The following is a 24,692-nucleotide window of genomic DNA, read 5'->3' as shown; positions in this document are numbered from 1 at the left end:
ATCCTTCAAGACCTTCAACATGTTCTTCTCTAGTGAAATTTGAGAAGTAAGTTACGGTCTTCACAGCAAACAAAAGAAAATAGTCTTTGTGAACTGCTTAATTGCATCTACATTACTGGAGCAAAATGTCATGTGGAGTGAAAGTGTAAATGTGTTCAGAAAGGGATTAGACAAGTGAACAGAGATCATTAGTGACTATTAGATTTGACTGTGTAGCTCTAACCTTTAGCTCAGGAACTCAGTAAACTGCTGATTGCCAGGAAAGGGGATTGGAGAGGAAGCCTGATACAGTACAGTACTTCTTGTATTGAACATTGCTTAGGTTTCTAAATACCAAAAGAAATGAGAAGCTCTTCCAAATTGAGAACTTCTTTAACCCTTTTCAAAAAAAAAAAGAAAAAGGAAAGAAGAAGCCTAATAAGAAATCTTTTGTGTTGTACATTTGAAGCCTGTGTGTGTCCAGATGGGCTGACTTGCTGTTCAGAGTAAAACCTTAGGAGTCTAAGGAATCCAAGCACTGGGAACTACTGTACTGTCCATGAAAGTCTGTATTACAGCAGTGTGTTGGTTGCACTTTGGTCAGTGCTCTGGATTAGAGGCATCTGCAGTGGTCATGGCTGTACCTAAAAGAAGGGAGAAGTTTCCACCTAGCTGAAGAAATGTAAATGTTTAGCTGTCTGGTTCAAGCTGAAGTGCCTTGCTTGTTTTTTCATCCTTCTGTCATGGAATCTTTATTCCCCTCTCTTCAGACTGCTTATGGAGGGATTTTAATAAATGGTGGATGGTCAAGTAATGAAGGGAGTTAATTTTCATACATACAACTCTAGAGTAAAAATGGTTGCTCAGGGAGAGAGGAGAAAAAGACAGGAGAAAAAGTTTTGGTTGTAGTATTAGTTGTTGTTGAGGAGGAAAGTGAAAATATACTACTTGATAAAATAGTAAAATAGATTATATAAGTAATTGTCATTCTAAATGCTATCACATGAAAAAGCACAACAAAAATCAACTTGTGGAGACATAAGTAGTTGGATTACTTCTGCAGATGAGAAACATGTTGCTTAAGAAGGACATTCTGCAATGATAAGAGACATTCTTTTTGTTCTTGCTTGCCTCAACATCAGATTGTACTCTGTTGATACCAGCATGTGTGCTGGCGTGCTCTGTGTGCTTTTTGGCCTTGCATACTGAAATAAGTTAAGAAGAGCCTTTTTCAATGCCAAGCCATTAGTTTTGTGGTATTGTCAGGTACTGGTAGAATTTTTGTCTTTAACTACACAGTGTTAGAGAGCAGAATAGAATCAGCAAATTGAATTTAATGTAGTATGTGAAATTTCCCTGGTGCTTGCACAGTGCAGAATATAGTTTGCAATGTTATAGAAAATACTTTTGTGCTTGACATAAACTGAACTCTTTGATGTACACATTAATTGTCACTGATTCTGTCCCACCCATTGCCTTTGCTCTGAGAATATTAAAGAACTGAAGATCACAGAATTTAACTTTTCACCGTAATATGAACTACTGGTTGGGAAGTCTGCTGCTGATGCAAAATCTGTTTGTTCTGCTTCCCTCTTCAGTGGTTTTAGAAAAATGGAAGAGAAACTACTTCCTGTCTAGACTTTAATAATTTATATATATATATATAAATATATATATATTTACTTTTTATGTATGCAACATTCATTTCAAGGCTTATGTATTTTCAATGACAGGCTATAAATGCCAGTTAAAAAACCCTACCAACAAACACCACAACACAGTGGTTGTACTAAGAAGGAATATGCATCTAATAAGAGCAATTGCTTTTTATAATAATTTTGTATCCCCAAGGTATAATGTCTTTAAACTGTTTTCAAAGAATTTGTGGAACTCAGATTTTTCTGTGTGACAAAAGCTCTAATTAGTGGCCAGGAGGCTCTTGGATATATAGATCAACTGTAAATTGCATGTGACTTCTGGGTGGGGAAAGTTTGGGTTTCCTTCTCCTTCCTTTCCCCCACCCCTGCATCTATCAGTTGGAGAAACTGGGTTTTTTTTATTGCCTGTCTGTAGACTGATGGTGTAAAATAAAGGCAAAGTCTTACACCTGCTTTTACAGAAGTAATTATTGTAGATGATCACTAAAAAAAAAACGGCCAGCTACCCTAGCCTTCAGTTAATTTTTTTGCCAAAACTCAGAATTCAAATCTATACCTTTTAAAATGCAGCCTGTGAATGGTCCTATGCATTTATTTCCCCCTAAATGACTGATGTAATATTCAACCTCTAGATATGAGGATGAAAAAGAGTCAGTAGTGTAAAACCAAATCATCAAAGCACTCAAAACAATTATTTGAGGAAAAAATGCTTTTATTCTGTAATTGATTAGTAATGATCCACAGGATGCCTAAGTTTTGCCATTTTAGCCTCCATGATGATTCCTTAATTTATTATTATTGTGTGAAAGTTACCAATGCTCCTAACTGCTACTTTGTCTCTAAGTTGGGTATTTCTTCCTTGGCTGAAACAGTATATATATGCTTTATTGCAAGCACACTTTCTTCTTTCTCAACTGTCTGATGAGGTCCTGGTTCCAGCTTCTGTGCTTCTGCACAGTGAGGAATCTGTGGATAGCTCTTCCCAGTAGCTCTTCCCACTATGGACTAAGAATACATTACATTCTCCTGTCCCTGCGATTTAAATCTCAAGATTGCAGAATTTTGTTCCTTCCCTCCTTTTCTTTTTTTTTTCTCCTTGCCTCCTTTCTTCAATACCAGAGTGAGTATTTCTGTAAGTGGTGAACACTTGATGCTTCTCACTGGTTGTTAGTACTGCTTTTTCTCAGGTAAGTGTGTATGCAGGATGAGGTAAACCAGTACAACTGGTCCAGTTTGATAAACTATCATTCAAATTCAGTATTTTGTAAGCAAAGTTTGTAGGGAGTGCATGGTAGTGAAACAACATGTATCAAGTTTGAAAATGTTTTTAAACTATTGATAAAACATTAGAAAGTTTTGAAATCTGTTTCAGACTGCTGCCCAAGTGTTGTTTGAAGTATTACATTTATGAATTTTCCATGTGCTGTGTCAATGAATAATCTCTTTCTCATTTTTCCAAAGTATTTATTTAGCAATGGAAGATGGGAATAAGAGTTGAAGAGGTTCATCCAATCTCTTTTCTGACACAGATTTGTGAAATTTTTTTCATAAAAGCAGAACTTTCTCTTACAAGTTTATGCCATTTATATACTGAAAATGAAAATAATATTTTTTTTAAACCATATCCATTTTTTTAAGTTTTCAAGACTAAAATTGAAGTACTATATTCAGGACTGGAAGAAAATTTGGATTGTTGTAAAAGTTCTAGAAGGCATGGAAAGGATGGAAGTTGGTATATTGTTTGCAGACTGTATTGTATAAGACTTGAGTTCTCAGGTTTTGAAGGGAGGAAATTTTTTTTTTTAGGTATTGGTTTGTTGTTTCAATTTGTTTTAGGTGGTTGTAGTTAGTGTTTTCTTGGGTCTCCATGTAATAACTGTTCCAAAGTCAAGCTGCTGTACATGAAATTGTCAAATTGATTAAGAAGGCAGCAAAATATGATACATTCCTTAACTCTCTGTGGTCCCCATGCATCAATAAAAGATTCAAGTGTTATATTATCCTTCTATTCTTCTTTCACTTAATCCCTTACTAGGGCAGTGGGTTCAGAGATTGGTTCTGTTGCAGTACAGCAAGTATAATTTGTACATGGGCATTATCTGTGTATGTCCTCAGTCTGTCTAGCTTTCCATTACTATTCATAGGAATGTTGTTAAGAGGGATGATGCTGTGACTCGCTTTTCTCTCATAGTTTTTAGGCCTGTAGAGGAAAAGTTTCTGCTAGTTTGCCTTTGTTGTGCCGCCCAAGGGTGTAATATGGCTCTTTGTCCTGTCGTCTACTAATATGAGTGTTTATCATCCAGACAAAGCAAAACTTCCCTGAACTCTTATTTTTTTGGTGATAGCAGGCTTGGTGTTATGTCATGGGAGGAGGTGCTAGCTTGTTTTTCCTGTTTTGTTGGCAATGCCATCTTCCTTAGCTTGTTCTGTCCTGTAATCTCTCCAAGTACCAAAATATTATGGTGTGCTATAATAATGATAATGATCAGATGGAGTTCTTTCTCCATTCTGGTGTGTGAAGTTAGATCAAGTCTGTTATATCATGGCTATCTGTCTGTCTTAGACAGATCAGGAAGTCTGTTTTGTGTGGAAGGGCTACTGAGGAGTTGTATAAATCACTCTTGCAGATTTTTCATGTTGCTATCAATTGATACTGAAGCTTATGTTCGTTGTGGTGAGGGTCTTTCTTACACTCCAAATGCCATCCTTGGCTCAGAAACCATGAGTTTGGTAAGCATTCAAGGCTGAGCAGCAGTAACAGGTAGGTGAATCTTTTATGGAAGAGAAATGGCACGTTTTCCCATCTAACAGGAAAAGGACTAATAATCACATCACCTTTGAGGGCAGCTAAGACATGGAAAATATCATGGCTGTAGGACTGAATAAATTATGTGTAACCGCTGAATTTAAGATGAATCATAAATTGGGTGTGTGTTAGAAATTTGTTCAAGGGGCAGTATAGTCAATTTAACAATTGTTCAGTTGTAAACATGTACTGAATCATGCAGTATATAATTATATATTTTTCTGAAGTGTGGTGAGCAGAATGACAGGCTGAGGGACTCAGGTGAACTGGTCAGGTTCTGATTAACTTGTATGATTTTGGTACAAAGCCATATGTGCTGTGTCAACTCATGTTTTGGAGCAAGATCGTGATTTCCTAACCATAGGCATTCCAAGTCTTCAAGTGGCTTTGTCTACTAATTAATCTGGAGTTAAACCCTCCTAATTGCAGGATTTAAACAAGATGGTATAAGCTGCTTGGGAAGGTTTTGGTCTCCATAAAGAGCTCATTTAAAAAAACAAGCATCCAGGACCAAAAATCTTCATGTCTTGTGTGAAATCTTTGAACTGATAGCTATCTCTATACATGCCGCTAAATTAGTTGGTGATAGTTGTCACACAGGCTGTACTGTTCTCAGTACTTGGTCTACACCACATCTAAAGAGTTTAGTGGGCAAACAATAGGTCGATTTTGATGTGTGTTATCAGTTGAAGGAAATGGATCAGCTATGGAGAGTTGGATAAAGAAAATCTGCTTTTAAAGAAAAAGCAGTATTTTTTCAATAGATGCAAGATGTTGGCAAGTAATGTGCTTAAGAGTCTTTGATAATGATAGATTTATCAGAAAAGTTAAAGAACTTGAGAAATACTGCAGTATGAAAATACCACCAGCAGATGACTGAGAATTTGGGAAATCCTCTAATGAACCAGTAGGGAATAATATCCTTCCTATAAAGCTTGTCTTCCATTTTTTGGGCAGTGGGTCTGTTTCACAGCATGGAAGTGTACATGGTATGTTTTCTGTGCTCTCAGTTTTTTGTGTGTCCTGCAAATTGGTTGCTGGTTGGGAGTGTGTATGCAGTGAACATGCACAGCTTTAGTCTTAAATTAGTATCTGTATGTGTGAGTATGGAGGGAAGTGCAGAAAGAAGGGATCTGAAATCTGAGAGGATGAATGATCACCTTAGTTGTCACAGTTTCTGTGCTTGGGACAAGCAGGTGTTAGGCAGAAGAAGAAATCTCCATGTTTGCACTGTGTGACTCAGAGCTCTGTTATCTTCTATATTATCCCGTTGGGTTATTTTCATTAATGATTTCACCAAATACTTTTTCATATAGTTCATGTCTGGACCTTTCTGCTAGATCACCTAAATGACATTCTTAGTTCCTGGGTGAAAAAACTGAGATGTATCCTGTTCAAGGACGATGTTAATGAATTTCCAACAGTCTTATCTTCAGCTCAACATCACTTCAGGAGAGGGAAACATCTTTCATATCACTTGAGCAGCAGTTAAGTACTTTCAAGAAGCAGAAGGTAAATAGGTAACTTTTTTTCTGGAATGTTAGTCACTTTTGGAGAGAAGATTGCTGTGAAGTCTATGAGGACAGGGCTCTAAACAGATGATGGATGCCTTTGAAGTGCTTCTCAGGAAATGGTTCTACCCTTTGAGACTTGTTAGTGCTACACTTGCAGTACCACACCTGTAGAGCGAAGAGCTGGTTTCTGGACAGATGGTGGTCTGTTATTAGAGTTGCAGCCCATCTGCTGGTACCCCATCTGTTTTCTACAAACACTTACAGAATCTTATTTAAATCTGCCTTGACCAAATCCTTTAATAGGCTCTAGGGACCCTCTAACAAGGCTTTCAGGTAGTTCCTGCTGACTTTCCAAAACAGATCAGTGTTCTGGCCATTTGTCCTTCAGGGTTTGTTACAAGTCAGTTTGTCCTTCGGGGTTTTTATCCTGTCCTTCAGCAGAAACTTAAAACCAAAGGGAATTGTTTGGTCTATATGAAATATATACATGCACACAAATAAGCATACACATTTTATATAGATGGGTGGTAACATAATACATGCATATGTATATGCATATGTGTGGGGACACTACACACTCTTTATCAAAGAGTGAGCACTGTAAAAAGCACATCCTTCCTGAAGGCTGATGGAAAGTTCAGAGAGCCAGGTATGTAAACTCACTTGCCAGTGCTTCTCATTTCCTTAGAATCAGGTTGCCCTTATTTGAGGCAGCAGCTTATTGCTTCTTGTTCCATGGACAAGTCAGATCCAGCCAGCTGCCTGTTCACAGCTGTGCCATTTCCTCGAAGTGTCCATGTTTCCTGATTGGGTGTCAGTATGAGAAATAGAGTACGATCAGGTATCTCAGTTATGAAGAGGTAGTTCTCTAGAAGTTGGTTCTGCATTGGAAATGTATGAAGTTGCTAAATAAAGTTAGTCACTGATTTCCCCCTGCTTAAGTTGTTTTAGCATAAATCTTCATGAAGATTTTCACACCTAATAGGATAATGTATCATAGACAATTTAAGTTACATTTGGTGCGTGTAAAAATTATGATCTTACATCTTGTACTACCATGTCTGAGTAGAGAAAAGCTCTCTGAGAACAAAATTACTTTTTTCCCTGCTACAGAAGAGTGAAGAAAATGCAGTACTCTTGATAATTTGCTACTGTGCTTGAATTAGCTTGTATTTCAAGCTAAGTCAGATAAGCATAGCAAGAATCTCTCACCTTATGCCTTGGTCCTAAAGACATAGCTTTTCTTGTGTGTATACTTCTTGACAGCTGAAATGTAGGCCTATGTTCCATCTTGTCTGTTTTTCAGGGTAGAAATTCAGACTTTCACAATAAGAATTAGTCATCACTTGTATGAATAATAGCTTTACACCCAGACAGGTGAGTTCACAGATAAGATACCCATGGTGTCATCTATCTGCAGACCTTGCAATGTTCTGTTCCTTATGCCATATCTTTTTTATTTTTTTCACCAGAAATGAACCAAAAAAATCCTAACTGAGCAGGCAACATTTTTTTCTGCTGCAAGTCCTGTGTTTCTGTGTTGCCTGTGTTGTAGTACCTGTGTAGTTGCTTAAAGAAGTCTACATTTCCATGGAATTGGGAATATTACTTTTTTGAGCACTGAAGACTGCAGAAATGGTGCACAATAGACCCTCCTGATGGGTAGTGCCCTCAAGCATCCTGAAATTTGAGAATACTTCTTCTCCAGCTGTAGGGCTCCTTCAGAATTATTCCTGACAATTACCAGAAACTAAACCATCATTTAGGATCATGTCTGAGAAGAGTGTTGTATTTGGGAGATGATCTGTCTCCATCAATAATTATTTGGACTCTTGTCAACTGTTTCCACCAAGTCACAATCAGAAAAAATGTGTATGAGGATGTAGTTCAGTTTAGGGGATTGGGTAAGAAAGCCATTGGAGCATTTGTAGCAACTGATTAGCTGAAGACAATACTTTTATTATTTTATTTTTTATTATAATTTTCATGGCAAAGACCAAACAAACATGCAAGTGCAGTATATTAGAAATATTGCTAGATGGGGTGATCCATGTGGGAGTTTGTTAGCTTCCATATTAAACTAAATGATTACTTAAACAAAAATCCTTGTGTTGTAGTAGTGCAGCTTCTTTACCTGTATACGTGTAAGGTAAAGCAGTGCTGGAGGAACCGGATGCAGGGAGATGTCATTCTCAAACTTGGTTCTGTTACTCAGCCAGTTTTATTTCTCTTATTGGGTATTGTTTCCTTCTCAGGCAGGACATATGAAGTAGCTGTTAGTGTAAACTGTGCTCTGAATACCAGACACGCATTTTGGTTGAGTACACAAGTCATGCTCCCTGCTAGCAGCTCGCTTTCCTGTGATTGGTGTGTAAGGGTGCTGCTTTCGAACTAAGAACACAACAGAACTGTTTCTGAAACTATTGCGTTTTCTCAAGTGCCATATGAGGCTGACAAAGATTGTTTTGCTCAAATCCACCTTTCTCCCCCAGGAGGAAGAAGTCTCAAAACCCAAGTGAGCCATGCAGTTCACTCAGCGTAATGACAGCAAAAGCCATTTGTTGAAGGATTAGATATGAATATATAAATGTAAAATCTGACTTTGAAGTAACATATGGTAGGGGCAGTCTTTATACTTGTTAAGAGTATGTTGACTTCTAAGTTACTTACAAATATACTACAAACCTAACACTTTTCTTTATTACTAAGGTTGGTGTGTATTAATGATTTGCCCTCCCTCCCCCAGTATTAACACATTAACCTAGTATTTCTAGACCTATCTGGAAGACTTTCTAGTGCCACATTGAAGAAAATAAAGAATTCTTACTGTCTTGGCTTAATTTCTTGCTGATCTAGTTGTGCTGCCTTCGTTATACTGGTTATTACGTTACTGTAGGGGCTGTCTTACCAAGAAGAGGCATTTATAAAGCAAAATACCTTTCTCTGTTACTGAGACTGAAAGGATTAACATCTGACAGAATGTGAACCTTTCTGTACTAGAGAATTTATCTAATGTAGTAAAAGTTGTATCACTTCGTTACCACAGAAGAGGCCTTAAACTTCAAAATCTACTCTGGAGTAAGTTTGTCCATTAGTGAAGTTATCTGCTGTGCAGTACTGACTTTATGAGTACCTGTTAAATCAGTGGAACTTACTTGTAGAGTCACTGAATTTCCAGTCTGTGGTAATTTATATCTTGGTGTTAAATGTTTGAGCATTATTCCTCTCAAACATTGTGGATGGATTATAAAGAAAATAATATTGTAGTGAATGAAAAAGCAGTCACTGTGCAATTGCCACTGCTTATTTGACTTGCTCACCAGAGCCTCAGTGTCTTATTTGTAGATAGCTTTAGAATGCCACAGATGGTGGGAAGTAGTACTCAATGACTTAGAATAATGCTTCCTAGTGACTCCATGAATTTAAATCATGTGCCTGCTACTATTTCTGTTCCCCTGACAATAGATTTGATTCCCTCTTCAGCTGCACTGAGAGCTGCAAGTAAGGACAGACTTCAGTCATGACCTTTCTATAGTATGTGAGGAATGTGTAGCTCTTGCATGCAACAATGGAATAACTGCTGGACTAAAGCTGGAGGTGCCACTCTTAGTGCCATTTATCTGATAGACAGTATATCATCACTCCATAATGGAATTATGTTGTCAATAGTAAGATGTGTTTTGCTTCTGATTATTTCAGGTTGTTAGAAGTGTTTCATCTGTGAATTTGTGTGAATAAGGATGTTATTGGTTCATCCGCTATTTGAAAATGTTACTATTGCCAAGCTAGTTTGTAGACCTGAAATTTTTGCTTTTCATTTCTAAAGCTTGCCTTAGTCACAGGTACTCTGTTTCTACTTGGCAATTAAAATGAGAGTTGCAAGTATGAGAAATGCATCAAGGAGACATGCCTCTCCAAGGTGGAGCAGATCAACAGCAAAATAAGGGAGTTGCCCAAGAATCTTACACCGACAATTAAACAAAGAGAGGGATACAAGAGTCATGCTGCGATTTATGTGGATTAAGCTTACTTTGTAGTGATAATTATATACTCTTCTGAATAAAATTTTAATATCAAATGTGAAACATCAGCTACCCTCATGTATAAAAAAGCATTCTACAGTTGCCTAGAAAACATGACTTTCATGATCATTATATACATTTTGGACTGGATTTACTAGTTTGCCTTAAACGAAGCTTCAGATAAACAAGTTTATCTGGTTCTGGTGATAGAGAGACAGAAGAGCAAGGGAGGAAGTCAGCACTAACCCTTGCTTGTCTTCCACTGGGAGTTCAGTCCAGTGCCAAAAGCTGGTTTCTTTCCACCTTCCAGGAAAGAAGGCAAGCACTTTTGAGTAAAATAAACACTGCTTGTCCTGGAGGTGTGAGCCAAGATTCTCAGTATGTCACATTCTTCTGTCTTTCAGATATGGGAATGTAAGACTGATTTAAGGCTTTGGAAGGAGAAATGCTAACATCTCATCTGTTCATCTGTGTATGCTCAAATAAAAGGCCAACATTTATATTTCTGGGAGCGTTCTCACATTCTTTGTGTTTTACCACAAATTTGAGCTAGTTTCTGTTCCTTGCTTAGGAGGTCTGAGCTCAACCAGCAGGCTATCAGTTTGAAGAGGAAATGCAGTTTTCAAGAAATTTTCTTGATTATAGTGAGAGGATTTGCCCAGGAGCATGAGACTGTTTTGCTGACATTTCATCCTGTCTGCCTGCAGGAGAGAAAAAGAGAACATTGAAGGAAAAATGTGAGTGGAAGAAGCTAATCTCTTCCACAGTGGGGGGGAGGGCAAAAGTACTTGGGTTGTAATACTAATCTCTGCTGACCTCTCCAAAATGAAGGAGAAAGGAACAGTGTTAAGATAATGTTATTATCAGGTAGCAGGTTGAATGAAAAGCACCATGAAAGTGTGTTTTTTCACAAAAACTTTGGTTCACGTGATTTCTGGGCATGTCTTTAGAGACTTAAAAAAAGAGGTGGGAGATGGGAGTTGGATCTTGTGGGGATTTTTGTCCCCTCTTTGTATCTATAGGACAAATGAAAAAAATAGTTCTGACACAAGGGTTTGTTTCCTTATCCTTCAAGAGAGTAATTGAGAATAATGTGCAGTAATTAACTTGAGAGCAGGATTCTAAAAAAAAATAAATAATTCTTTAAACATAGTTGACTTGATTAGCTTGTATATGTGCCTTGATTGCATGCTTGACTTGTCTATTTGCAAATAATGCCTTATTTTCTGGACTGTCTATGCAAATTAGACCTGCAGGTATAGGAAACCACATTTTATGTGTGTATTTGAAAATAAGGTTTCAAAGACTACTGAAGCACAAGCTTTCTAATTTGGCTCCAGGGTTCCACACTTAAGTGCAGTTTCAGCAACAGTATTATAGGGGATAAAGTAATTGGTAGATGTAGTCCAGGTCTTGTTCAGGGGTGTAAGATGTGGGTCAATGTAAATAAATGGAATAGATGCCAGGATTCTGAAATTAGAGTGCATGATAATGACTTAAGATGCTTAGGTTCTGAAATGGGAGAGACCAGACTTTCAAAACTGTTCAGGTCTAATTCCAGTTCGGTGTCACTGAGACTTGTGCATGTTGAGTACTTTCAGAAAGCCCTTCATGCTCAGTGAGTGTTGAATGAAAGTGTGAGTGTTCTATTTTCAGGCTGCTAATCATGGCCTGAGAAAGGTGAATTTTAAGAGGCTCTCTTGGACAGAATTGTCTTGTTAAAGGTTCTTCTGCTTCAGGCATTCCCATCTACAGGGAAGAGGCCTAGAAGGGGCTCTTGGCTTGTCTGCTAAGAGAAAAGTGTTCCTTGGAAACTGCCACTTTTTGCCTAAGTATACCTGTGGAGCAAAGGGGCAATATTGCCTGTATTTGGGGCAGATAAAGACAGGTAACAGTGTTTTATATGGGAGAAATAAGGTGGACTTTTTCACACAGAAAGTATTTTGGATATAGAGCCTTCTTGCTATCTCTTCTCTGTTTTAAATTTTGTTGAAGGATAAAAATGAATACCAGAGCATTTTATGCGATTATCTAGAGATTCTAACAGTGGTTTTACATTCTAGATTTTTTTTCCACTACCTCTAGCATATCTAAAAACATCTGCAGAGTGTGTACCTAGAGCAGCTGCTCTCCATCTATCTTGGCAGCATATTCTGTTGAGATATCAAGTATGGGGGTCAAGTATGGGGGATTGCAGGCATTTCAGTTAGCTGGTGTTGTTAAAACATAGCTTTTGACTGAAAGTTTTCGCTCTGAAGTTACAACATGGGGAAAAATGCTGCTGCACAAGGTAAGGAAAAAGGCAAGGGATATGTGTTACTGATACCAAAGCACAAAGTTGTCAAGCATCCATTAAGTTGAAGCAGTGTAATCTTTTGACTTTCAGTCTGTTTTTGGAAACTTTTTGACAAAAATGGCTGCTATTACAGTCTTTATTAATCACAGTTTTAGCAATAGCTTTTTAATATTTTGGCTGGCAACAGTTCAATAAAATTTGGAAAGAATAAGCAATTAAAATTTTCCTAATTCTTGGTTGCTCTTAGAGACTTTCAATTTCAAATTTTAAATGTGCAAGGAAAAATGGTGGTAATTGTGGGAAATGAGAATTTTGAGCATTTAACTTCTGTTTTGCATACATAGTTTAAAAGTGTTTTGGAGACTTTGCAAGTTGTAGGAAAAAAGTATATCTCTTGCAAATGTGCTTTCCTTTGTACTTTGGACAGAGCAAGTGAGAGGCTGCCTCATGTGCCATGTTGGCACTGTTTGTGTATTCCATGGGTGTCGAGCTCTCGACGTGGGTTATTGGGACTTTAAAAGTGCAGGGGCGAGGAGTTTACCGAGCTTGATTTACAGGCAAGAGACAGAAGTATCCATCCCACTCATCAGGGAGTGTGTGAGTTGTCTGTCTTAGAGGGAGGAGCTGTCAGCTGCTCCTCATGAGGCACACAGGCTTTTTAAATGAAGTACCTGAGATACGGGAGAGGCCTCTGGCTTAAGCAGCACTTTTTCCTATAACTGTGCTGCCTGCATGGCTTAGGGCTGAGTTGTGTGGAGGGTGAGAAATCACACTCAGAGCTTGTTGATACAAATGATTTACACCTGAATTTACTCTCTTGTCCTGGAGCGTAAAAGCTGCCTCCACATGATGTGATTCCTTTCCTGTGGAAAGAGTGCTCCTGTTGGTCTGGGAGTAAATTCTGTCCCAGAGAAAGCAACCTTCCAGGTTCATGTCTGTGCATCTCCATTGTTAACTATTTTCATTTGTCCACTGTCTTCTGACACTATGTTGTGCTCTGTGCTGTGTGAGTGTCCCTGTTTGGATGTTCAATGGCTGTGATCACGTGTGATTTTGGGGTGTATGGGTAATCCATGCCCTAACAGTTCATGTGGAGTTCATGTCACCACCTTTGGTGTGCCTCCTGACCATGACTGCATCTGGGCTTCTCACCTTGTGAAGCAAGGTGCAGAACTAGGATGGGCTTCACTTTGTAAGCCTCCCGATCCCATTTCCAGCAAAGTGTCGCTGTGGCTTCGTACTAAGATGCCATCATAACACTGTCCCAAGAAAAAGGGAAGTGAGCTCGTCCTTGATGCACCTTTCAGTGTTCTTTAATCTGTACATTCTCATTACAAGGAGTGAAAGAAGCAGGGCACAGGATTCCATCAGGGAGAGGAACATTGCAAGAAAAATGACCTGTTGGAACATGACTAAGAGTCCATTGAGAACTCTGCCAGTGCATCTAGATTTCTTTGCCAGTAAACCTGAAACACTGAAAAACACAGGGACTGCCAGGAGCATCTTTGGATATTTGAACTCGCTTGTACTGTTTGTACAAGAGAAGAGTCTTTGTTTTATTTGCAGTTTTGAATTCTGTGCACCTTCCTGAAATCTGCTCACCCTCTCTCCTTGGATTGTCTCCTCTTTGCTCAATTGAAATCAGCTAAAAATTTACCCCTAGCAGAGATAACTCGTCTTTATTCTGTCTTTCCTGCATTTCAAGAGGTTGCTGTTCTTAGTCTGTTGTCCCCTGTTGGTATCACCCAGCTTATTTTCTCAGAGTTTTTATACATAGGAGTTTAAATACACGTTTTAAATGATGATATATATTTTAGATGGAAAAGGAATGTTCTACAACTGTATAGCTGCTGACATAACGGCAATTAGATGAGAAGATAGGCAGTCTATAGTTTTGATATGGTATTCTACAAAAACTTTATATGTTTTTCTCTCACAAAAAGTACTTGATGCTGTCCTTATGTTGCAATTTATGCAAATGCTCGGGTGTTGCACCAACCCAAAAGCTTTTGTATTTGTTAAGCATTTAAGCTTCTGCATTCACAAAGGACCAGGTACTACTGAAGATTCCCAGAATCTAAGAAGACAGCGAATTTGGAAGAAATTATGCATTGCTAACATTAGCATTCCTAAAAATTTCTTGTGAAATTTCTTGTGAAAATTCCTTGTGAAAAAAATCTACCACAAACAAACATGTGGGGAAAAATGTGTATTGTGTGAGGCACTTCCACTGTCAGCTCCATTGTGTTACATTGGTTCCAGGTGGGCTGTACAGGTGGAGAAAACTGACCATGGGTTTGCCCCCCAACAGCTTTATCCCAACTTGCTTCAGTCAGTTCCTTGGTGATAGAGAAGGTTTTTTTGTGAAAGGTTCTTTAATCTTTACAACCAGTGGTGTTGGCCCACTCAGTGCTGCGACAGACAAACACTGCAGCTTAAAGATACTTTCCAGGAAGAAAAGTTACAGAGTTTCAGAGAAAGTTACTAAAAAGTTACTGAAACAGATTCGCTTCAGTAAGAGTCCCACTCAAATCCCAGTTTGTGCCATTTTTCATGTGGCTCCATTTGTAACGACTGGTTTTTGATGGATTCTCCTTGGACTTTCAGAATCACTTTGAAATGTTTTGGGTTTGGTGTGTTGTGTGTTTGATTATTTCTTAAACTACTGCTGTCTGTAATATGCAAGCAGATGTTGTTGCTTTTACTGCTACAGCTGAGGCCTGGGTGGCTGGGTGGATACTCAGAGGCTTCTTACTGTGATCGAGAAATTTTTTTGTGTAGGATTCTTTAACTGTGGATGTAATGTTTTTGGGAGCCTCAGCAGACATGCTTATGGTCTCTCTTGTGTTGTTAAATGGGGAATTGGTTTATATCTGCTACGGAACAGTCCACACTATTTAATCACCACTGAAAGGATTTGGGGAAAAGGGTAGTGACAAAAAAGGATTTTGGAGGGGATTGTTGTTGATGGCATTATGCTCAGCATACTCCTTTAGAATATTTAGCACAAAAAGTTTTCATTTGCAGTTCATGTATTTTTGGTCCCTAGGAGAAGATGAGATCTTTTAATCTGAATAATCCAGATAGTTTGATTCTAGATATACATACTGAAATTTGAGACTGTGCCATGAAATCACAGAATTCCCTGGGACAGATGATAGACCAGATACTCTGTGCCAGGTGTATGTGAATCCCATGCTGACTAGAAACACATTTATCTCTAGTTTTTCATCCATATATAAGAAGTCTGTATGGGTTTTCCATACAGACATTTCCACTTTTAATGGCTTATTTATTTTTCTCTTTGGGAATTCAGATTTCATCTTTCTTTTAAATGTATTCTGGATCTGCTTTCCCTTGCATTATCTTTTGGTGATGACTTTTGAACATTAATTGTTGGAAATAGATCTGGCTTAGTAATAGGCAGAATAATTGAATGCTGAGAACTGGCAAGTTGTGAAATAAGGGAAAATAAACTGTGCTGAAAAGCAGCCAGCAATATGTAATTTTTCAATACTGTAGTTAGGAATTCTGGCTGAAAAGGCTCTGGGTAGTTACTTCAGCAAGTATCTTCAAAGCCCATGTTTTCAGATAGAAACAGCAGCATATTCAACCTTTTATGTTGCCATCACATGTGTATAAACCTGGTTATATGTAAGTAAAAACACATGGAAGGCATGAAACTGCCTAGACAGTTGGGAAACTAAATATAGGTAGTCACCCTGTCCTCCTTGTAAATTGTTAGGTGAATATCCATGAGTGTACATCTGAGCCAGGATTGTATGCTGATGGGGAGGCTCTGGCTGGAGATTTAAAGGAAGAGGGAGGAGCCTCCAGCAGTACCATTGGGTCATGTAAAGCTGTTGATGCCAGTTACTGATCTCCAAACAATAAGCATTGCTTATGGGACTGTCTTTTCCATTTCCAGCAGCAACTTTGGAGCTATTATTTTTGAGAAATAAAAAACTCACCCTGTGAAAATATATTCCTAACAACAGCTTAAACCTGTCAAAATAATGTTAAAAGCTGATTTATTTTAATGAATTTGTAACTACTAAGCAGTCAGTCATTTTTATAAACAGAGCAAACTCTTGCCCATAGCATATGGACTAATGCCAGCTTGTTGAGTTTATTGATTTAGAGCCTGCAATATTATTATGGATGGCTGTTGTCTTAACCCAAGTTTTATTTCTTCATAATAGCAGGTAATCAAAGTTCTTCATCGTCACGGAGAATGCTTTGTATTATTTATATTTGATGGGTTCTATTAATGTTAGAGAATTTTTGTGACTGAGAATTGAAAATGGGCTATTACTACTTGAACAGTGCATGCAAGAAGAAGACAACTCTTATGTAGTCTTAAATCAGTTTGTTTCATTTCCCAGGTAACATGCATGTGTCACTGGCAGAGGCTCTGGAGGTTCGGGGGGGACCATTGCAGGAAGAGGAAATATGGGCTATTTTGAATCAAAGTGCAGAGAGCCTTCAAGAACTATTCAGAAAAGGTAAGCATTTTTAAAGACTGATGTGTACAGAACTGGAAACATCTTGGTTATGTGTAGGTGTCATATAAGTAAACTGCCTTGTCCTTCCTGGGCTTTAAACCCAGATAACAACTTGCTCCTAGGTTGTCTTTGGGTAAGTACCTAGCTGCACCCCTGCCCAAAGGATGTTTTCACCTCGTGTTCTGTCAGAACCTGTGGCACATCCAGTTTCATATGGTGATAACTTTACTTTGATAGGAATCTACCACAGGGTTTTTGCATTATTTTAGACTCATTGAAATGAGATGGAAATATTAAAAAAAAAAGTGATGAATAAGTCTGAGACCATTGGAGCACTTGGATACTGAAGGGGATGTAGAAGTAGGTACAGTACAGTGCAGTTGTGACCAGTCTGCTCTGAAGAAGTGTAGCCTCAAGTGAGACAAAAGTGAGCAACAGAAAACTTGACCAGAGGACGTATCATTCCCCAGAATTCAAGTAGCAACACTTACTTCTGAGAGGAATGTGGTGTCATCTTGTACTTCAGAAGAGTAGAAGTCAGTATTTCTCCTTCACTCCCCCAATTTAGTAGGCTCTAAGCTGAGCATCGGCCATACTTCTAATAATGTACATTTTTAGCACTAGGTCTGAATATGAAGCTGTTCTTCTTCCTTATGTTTTCCTTTCTTTTCTTTAACATTTGTAAATCCTTAAGGCCCTTCCTTCCCTTTTTTGCTTTTTAAAGCAATAAAAGCTTAACTCAGATACTGAACTTCAGTAGCGTCTTTAACCTGGTCTCAGATAACATATGTTCCCATGATGCATCTTAGTATTTTGGCATATTTATGGGAGTCATCTCTTTATATAAAAACATGCATTTGTAAGCTTATTCAGTGTTATTTATGAAAAATCAAATGGCTCACACTTTGAAAATATTCACTGTTTTGCCACATTGCTCTGCAGGGATCACATCTTTGTTATTGAGGGCAAAATATTTTGGGGTTTTTTGCATGTATTTGATTTAGATTTTCATCAAGATTCAACATCTAAGTTGGTTTGGGTTGGGGTTTTTTAAGATTTGGTTTAGATGATCTGTCAAATCAGACACTAGATCTGTCATGCATTGCACAACCTGTGAAAGTAGTCTCTGTTGGATACTTCACAGACTCCAAAGAAGGCAGATGTGAGCAGAAACTGCTATATGGTGCTTGATTTCTGATCAAGTTTGATTTAGCATTATAAATACGAATTTTATCAACTTATTCAAAATATTTGTTGGTAGGTGAATTATGGATGGTTTTGATATCCTATGCAAATTTACCTTTTTCCCTTTACCAGCGAGCTCACAGCCCATGTGTGGTAAGAAGTGTTCTCTATTAGGGAATGCTGAGTTTATTGTTGCAGTTTAACCAACTGTCCTGTCCTGTGCTTCTCATACTGCAAGAAAGGGAAAGCTGGCATCTTCTTTCTCTCTCTTTCACTCCTTGTTGTCTCTCGGAGAGAATCAGAAGAATTACTTCTTTTAAGAGGGCAGGCTGTTAAAACCTTGATTAAAGAGAGATCTTGAATGATTAGAGGTTTACTCTTGTAAACTGTACAGGAACTGACACATGGAGCTCCATCTTGTAATCCACCTGCAAGATCACAGTTGTATGAGTATATAATAGTGAAACCACTTGAGACTTTATACTAGGTCTAAATTCTTTCCAAGGAAATAAGAGCTCACCCTTTCTTGTCCTGAGAGTAGCTCAGAGAAGAGTTATCACAATAACTATGAAGACTGCATGCAAGCATTGGCAATGAGAACACAGCCCTCCTTCAGAAGGACAAGTCCTGAAAGATGTGAACACAAAATGGAAATCTGCCTGGGGACTTCTAATGTGTGCTTTTTAAGGCAGGAGAATGTTTGCCAGCCAAGACTGGCTAAGGTGGCAGAAGCTTCTGATCTCACTTCCTATCAGTGAAGACCAAAACACACATTCAGATAAAATCAGTGCCAGAAGAATCTGTCTCTTCTTGGAGATGAAGCTGTTTTATTGAGTTGTTTTTCTGCTAGTTCAGCAAACTATTTTCAGTGGCATGCTATTAATTAACCTGGGATATAGCCTGTGGTAAAAGGCACGTCAAGAGACACTCAAATGAAAGAGTGTTACTGTGTAGCTAAGGTTGATAAAGGCAATCTAATCCCTCCCAGCAAGATTTGGATAACCAGACAGTCTTTAATGAAGATTTGTCTTCACAAAGGAAGCAATCTAGAAACCTTTTTTGGTCATCTTGAATATTGCTTCTGTGCTGGCTTGTAAAGATGCATTGTGGATGTGCAGGAACAGAGAATGCAGAGGTTCCTGTAGGCTTGTCTGACTCAAATTTTTTTCATTATTTGTGGAAGACTTGTAGCAAAGAGATTTCCTAGAGAAATCTTGGTTTCCTTGGTCAAATTTCAGACCCATTTCTTCCATGCGTATGATGTGAAAGAACTATTGTGGAAGTGCAGGTGTATAGCTCTGAAGTCCCTGCGCATGCACAAATTTTAAGCTTTGATGACTGTTTTGTACACTAAGTTTCTTTAAAAAAAAAAAAAAATAAGGCATATTGTTCAGCAGTCTGTGCTCCAGCTGTTTTGTAATGAGGGGGATAAAAAGGCCATGGAAATCATCAACTCTTAAATTGCCATCTGTTGGCAGCCTCCCCACACCAGCCCAGCAACCACACACACTTAAAGGGATTACCAGCCCAAGTAACCATTTATTTACGTATGTAATCCTAGTAGAGTTTTGGTAGTTTGTTTGAAGTTGGGAATCTTGCTATTACTCTGTCAACTGAGAACCTGTTCTTCAATTAATTTGTTTTTTAAGCTGGTTTCTGGAAATTAGGGAAAAATTCCCAAAACAAGCTTCCGTTGCAGATTTGATGACTTCTTAATATATAAAAGCTCTATGTGTCTTTTAGTGAGTCTATCTTCTTATCCATCAAAGCACTTAGTAAAAGAAGCACAAAATGAAAGTCCATGTCTTACATGGTTAATTCTATATCACACCGTGTGTGATTCAGTGACTGATACAGAACCGTTCATATTTTCATCCCTATTAATATTTACAATTCTAACAGATGTTGAACTCCCTAAAAATACTTCACAAATATATTTCAATCATTAAAAGCAATAAAAGCTTAGATTGAAATGCCCAGTTGCTGATCAGTGATTTAGAAGATCAGCTCTGGTAGCTGTTCTGTCAGCATATTATAAGCTGTTAAATGAAGGAGAAACACAATCTAGGACTCAGTTGCAGATCTGACATCAGTTGTAGTGGTAATGTTGAGATTAATCTGGAGATTTGAAAAGGCCGATACCAGACCTGCCCTTCTCTTACATCTGTTTAATTATCTGCAATAACTATTTTGTTGTTGAAAGGGTGTATCAGCTGTTTCAGACATGCTGTATCTTGTACTCAGTACTCCATGAGGTCAAAGGAAGAAGTCTTTGAAGTAATCTCAAATGTGAGTGTATAAGCGTAAGGGGAGTGCTGTGCTGTGCTCACTGCTGCTGAGAGTTATAAAACAAGCGTCCCTCTAATTTGGTAGGTTTAACTAGAAAAAGATTTATCAAAACTTGAAAGTGGAAAAGACTTCATGTTGCTTAGGGCACTCCTATGCTAAAGTGTGCACTGAGGATTCTGAAAATAGTTGGACCTTATGTTTGGAGACACGTATCTAAAGGAAGGAGGAAGAGAAGGAGAAAAATGTGTCTGGTATTAGAAAGACATGTTGAGCAAAGAAAGACACTTGGCAAGTTGACTGTCTTGCAAATTTGTATGTGGGAAATGATTTATGTAAAGAGAAGTTACATCATCAAAAAGTGGATGTGAAGAAGGAAGACTGTGGTTTTTGGGGACCTGTAAATCTTGCTGACATACTATTGTACCTGCTTAGCGTGAGCAAGTGTAATTAAAAAAAGGAAGGTAAAGTGTGAAATGTGTTGATGGGGACTAATGGTGGGTCCCAAGTAGTCACAGACTTAGGTGGGATGGAGGAGGAAGTGGATTGTTTTGATTGACAAGAGGGAAAGCGCACTAGGAAGGCAAAAAAACCAAATCATCATTTTCCACCCAGTCCTTGCTGGCAGGCATTAAATGATGGCTTTTCCCCTTTATCAATATCTGTTAAGGAATGATTTTACTTTTTCTCACCTCCTGACAGTATTTGATCTTTTGGTTGCTGAGAAGGAAAAAGACTGGGCTTTTGTAATTTTGTTGGGTTTTTAAAAATTCTTTACTTTATATTCCTTATCCCTTCCTCCATCTCCCACCCCTCACCCTACACCAAATGAGGCTCAGTTACTACTTGTGCTCTTTCCAGAACTCTCTGCTGGATGTAGTCAGCGTAACAATGAAGTGTAATGTGGTGTTATGCTGACTGGGAAGCAACTCAGGAAGAGTGTGTGTGATCTCAGGATCTAATTGTTCATGCTGTTTCTTGCTCCAGACTTCTCAGGACAGTGTAAACTTCAGTTAGTCCCTCAGTGTTTCCCCTTGTGCTGCTGGTTTCCAAGTGGTTCAGCATCACATCAGAGCTCTCTGCACAGTCCCATCCCTTTGTGCCCAAGGGAGAGGGAGCAGAAGTGCTCAGTGCTGCTTCCCCTGCACACCAGGCATGCAGGGACATGCTGCACCAGCCCAAAGGAATGTAGGATTTACAGCATAAGTGGTCCCTTGTGCTGGCATAATCCTGGCATGGTTAGGGATGCGTCAGTGGTCTGCCTGCCTCCAGCCTGGCCTAAGCATACAAATTTTCAGGTTCCTTTGCTCTAGGACAAATCTTACTTGTCTCAGTGAGGGCTGTAAAATAAAGCAAGATGTGTGTTGAAAACCTTGTATATATTTTTGAGTTGTTCTGTGCTTTTTTTAAGATACTCATTTTGTGTTCTGAAAGAAGTGAAATGTGCATCCCTGCTGATCATTTTTGCCAATGGCTGTGGCCTAAGAGAGAAGTAGGGAAAAGAGAGAACTGAAGGAGCTTGAATTGTGAATGTAGTTTGGGAATTCAAAATTACCTGCCATCAATATAGTAAAATAGATCCATATGTTGTAAAACAGATAAATTTCAAATATCCTATATTAATTTAATGTCTCTTATAATGTGGTGGGTCTTTTTATCTTTGGCTACTTGTATCCTGTTAAAGCATGTAAAGAATTTTTTTTCCTTTCATTTGTTTGGCAGATGCTCTGTAGCTGAAGATTATTTCTGTTTTTATTGCATTTAAAGCCAGTTCACTGTCTCACTTTTAGTAAGACCACACTATTTATCTCTGTCTTGGCACTGCTTGTTTTAAACTGTGCTCTCACAAGTGTTTTGTTACCAAGTTGCATAGTTCTGGAGTTAACTCAGAAGGCTGGCTCTAGCACAGTTGAAAGCCTGTTGGATAGAGAATTGACCAGCAGCCATATCCTGAATTCCAGTGCTTTTAGAAAAAGGGGTTTTAAACTTTTTCTTTTCTTTTTTTTTTTTCTTTTTCCCCTGTATTTTCAGGAGTATGTTTCCCTTACTGCTCTGGTAAATTATCCTGAAAACATGTTAAAGGGTAGTAGTGTTACTGAAAAATATTATCTTAAGTTAAATCTATCTAGTCGGAACTTTGAGACAGTTATTTTGGTTTACAATGCATGCCTTAAGGGAGGAAGTGAAGAATGAGTTATTCTACTCTCCTTTGGAACAGTAGAATAGATTCCCAAAGTTTGATAGTATGATCTGCTATATTAGTTATAAGCTAATATTAAGGAATTTAAGAAAATGTTGACAGAACAAGTTTGGCAAAGTCAGCTCTTTTTCTAAACTTGTAATTAATCACATTCATTTTACATTACTTCAGGTCATGAAGATTGTTGAGTGTGGGTGGATCAATAAATTCAGACTCTGTATCTGTAGGGAACAGATGCATGCTCCAGAGTTTGTTGAAATTAGTATTGGGAAGACTTCAGACTAAATGTGGGGATTTTTAAAATTGTTCTTAAAACTAAATCAAGTTTTTATCTCATTAACTCTTTTTTCAGAATATGAAGAGTTTTTATGTATTTAAAGTATTTGTCATACAAAATGTGAAATTGGGTTAAAGCTTCCACATTACTTAAGGTTCCTGAGTTGGGACTTGTAAGAAGAAAACTTACCATGTTTTAAGATGTCTCTTGTTCGGATTATTTTTGTATCAGTGGTGTATACACACAGGATTAATTTTGAAAGTCGATGGCTAGCTAAGGTCATCTTCCTAAAACTGTTTTGTAGCTTTGCTTTTCTTAATGTTCATATAATAGGATAGGTCTGTTCACCTTTACATTTCTTTTGTTTAACATCACAGCTTACTGCCACAACAGTGAACAGCAGTTGTTCTGTTTTGTTCCAGAGGAAATGGGGTTAGAAAATTGAAGGACTTACTTGGTAGATCCTTTTACATCTGATACCTGCAAGCCGTAATTTAATACATTTCCTAGGAGATTAGAAATATTCTAGATTACAAGATAATTGAGCAGTCTAGGAATCAGCACTGTAGGAACATCCTGAGCTGATTGGAGAGTGGAAAATGTTGTTAATGGTGGAGCTGAAGGAGGATGTTATTGTTCTGCTGTTGTTGCTTACTATGTAGAAGGAAAAGAAGGACCTAGCATTCAAATGTGTGTTTCCTCATATCTTTGATATATCATGTAGCAGAAGACAGAGCAATTACCTCTTTGCCTATTGACAAATAAAAGTTAACTTTTATTTTTATTTGGCTAAAAGCTTGTGCCTCCTTCAGTGAAACTGAGCTGGTTCATGTTTGAGGTGTAGAAAAAATATTTGGACTCAAGGAAATGGTCTCTCCTTTTCCTGCCTTAATTCAAGGTACATTTGAGGGTTTAATACCTTCCCCTGTGGGTGCAGCCTGGCCCCTAGACCCTTCCTATTTTTTTTAGGGGAAGTCTGTGGCCAGAAGTTTCACAGCAGTATTATCTGACATCAAAAACCTAGCTGGCAAATTGCCTATTCAGGGTGTAGGAAGTTTTCTTGGTCACTTTTGGTTCTGCTATTTTGGTGCTTGTTTTGCTGTTTTCAACTATGTATTCACAGGTTTTGAATGGGCAATATTACTAAGGTTTCAGGTTTTCTTTGCCCACTTTTACTGCTCCTAGAATTATTCTTTCCTTTTTCACATTTGTAATATTTTTTCACTTTAGACTAAAAATGACCTCTGTACCCAAAAACATTTCTGTTTTGTCCAGTTCTGTCTGCCACTGTAATAAGCAGCATTTCATCTCTACTTATTTTGTCTTCTCTCTTCAAACCATTGCTGCAGCAGTAGTGCTATGTTAGTATAAGAGTAAACCTCATTCCTATGGTAGGAATTAGCTTTAATGACATGTGCACTACAAAAAATGAGGAATTTATATGTCAACTGTAACATAAATGAAATAACTTGAGGACAGGAAAGCTTGTGAGTATTTTAGCGGGCTCTCCCTGAGCTTGGTGGTATGAGCAAAGTATAGTCAAAAAAGATAGGTGTTACTCCTCAGTGTGATTAAAATTGAGGTGGTTGTTGTGGTTATGAAACATTGCAGGTGGAAAAGGAAGTGTGAATCTCTTCCACTAATAATATATAGGCTGATAGTAAAATAAAATCAAGCAAGGGCATCAAACTACATGGATTTAATTTCAGGCTGTTGGTTTTTTTGTTGGTTTTTTTTTTTTTTCAACTACAGCTGATCCTGCTGCTCTGGGATTCATCATTTCTCCGTGGTCTCTCCTGCTACTTCCATCTGGCAGTGTATCATTTACTGATGAAAATGTCTCCCAACAAGACCTGCGAGCATTCACAGCGCCGGAGGTTCTGCAGAACCATTCGCTGTCATCTCTGTCAGATGTTGAGAAGGTACAGTACCTCTTCCTTGGCAGACAGCTGTTGTGTGTTGCT

The 24,692-nt window shown here is 38.2% G+C and overlaps 1 protein-coding gene across 4 annotated transcripts in view; it reads left to right on the top strand.

The window, feature by feature from the left end:
* The window catches only part of PTPN13 (protein tyrosine phosphatase, non-receptor type 13), a 117,840-nt gene that overhangs the window by 8,844 nt on the left and 84,304 nt on the right, over positions 1-24,692 (top strand). For 3 of the 4 annotated variants that reach the window (XM_027692788.1, XM_027692786.1, XM_027692785.1), the window contains exons 1-3: positions 15,441-15,457; positions 16,661-16,780; positions 24,481-24,650. In XM_027692788.1, the coding sequence (XP_027548589.1) occupies positions 16,666-16,780; positions 24,481-24,650 (285 nt within the window). In that variant the 5' untranslated portion in view covers positions 15,441-15,457; positions 16,661-16,665. Of the gene's footprint in view, positions 1-15,440; positions 15,458-16,660; positions 16,781-24,480; positions 24,651-24,692 lie in introns of those variants that run through there. The other variant, XM_027692787.1, reaches the window with a different exon arrangement.

The sequence above is a fragment of the Neopelma chrysocephalum genome, unplaced genomic scaffold (assembly GCF_003984885.1).
Source record: "Neopelma chrysocephalum unplaced genomic scaffold, ASM398488v2 Primary Assembly neopelma1_88, whole genome shotgun sequence".
Lineage (NCBI taxonomy): Eukaryota > Metazoa > Chordata > Aves > Passeriformes > Pipridae > Neopelma > Neopelma chrysocephalum.
Note: the sequence above shows the minus strand (reverse complement) of the source record. Positions and strands in the feature narration are given on the sequence as shown.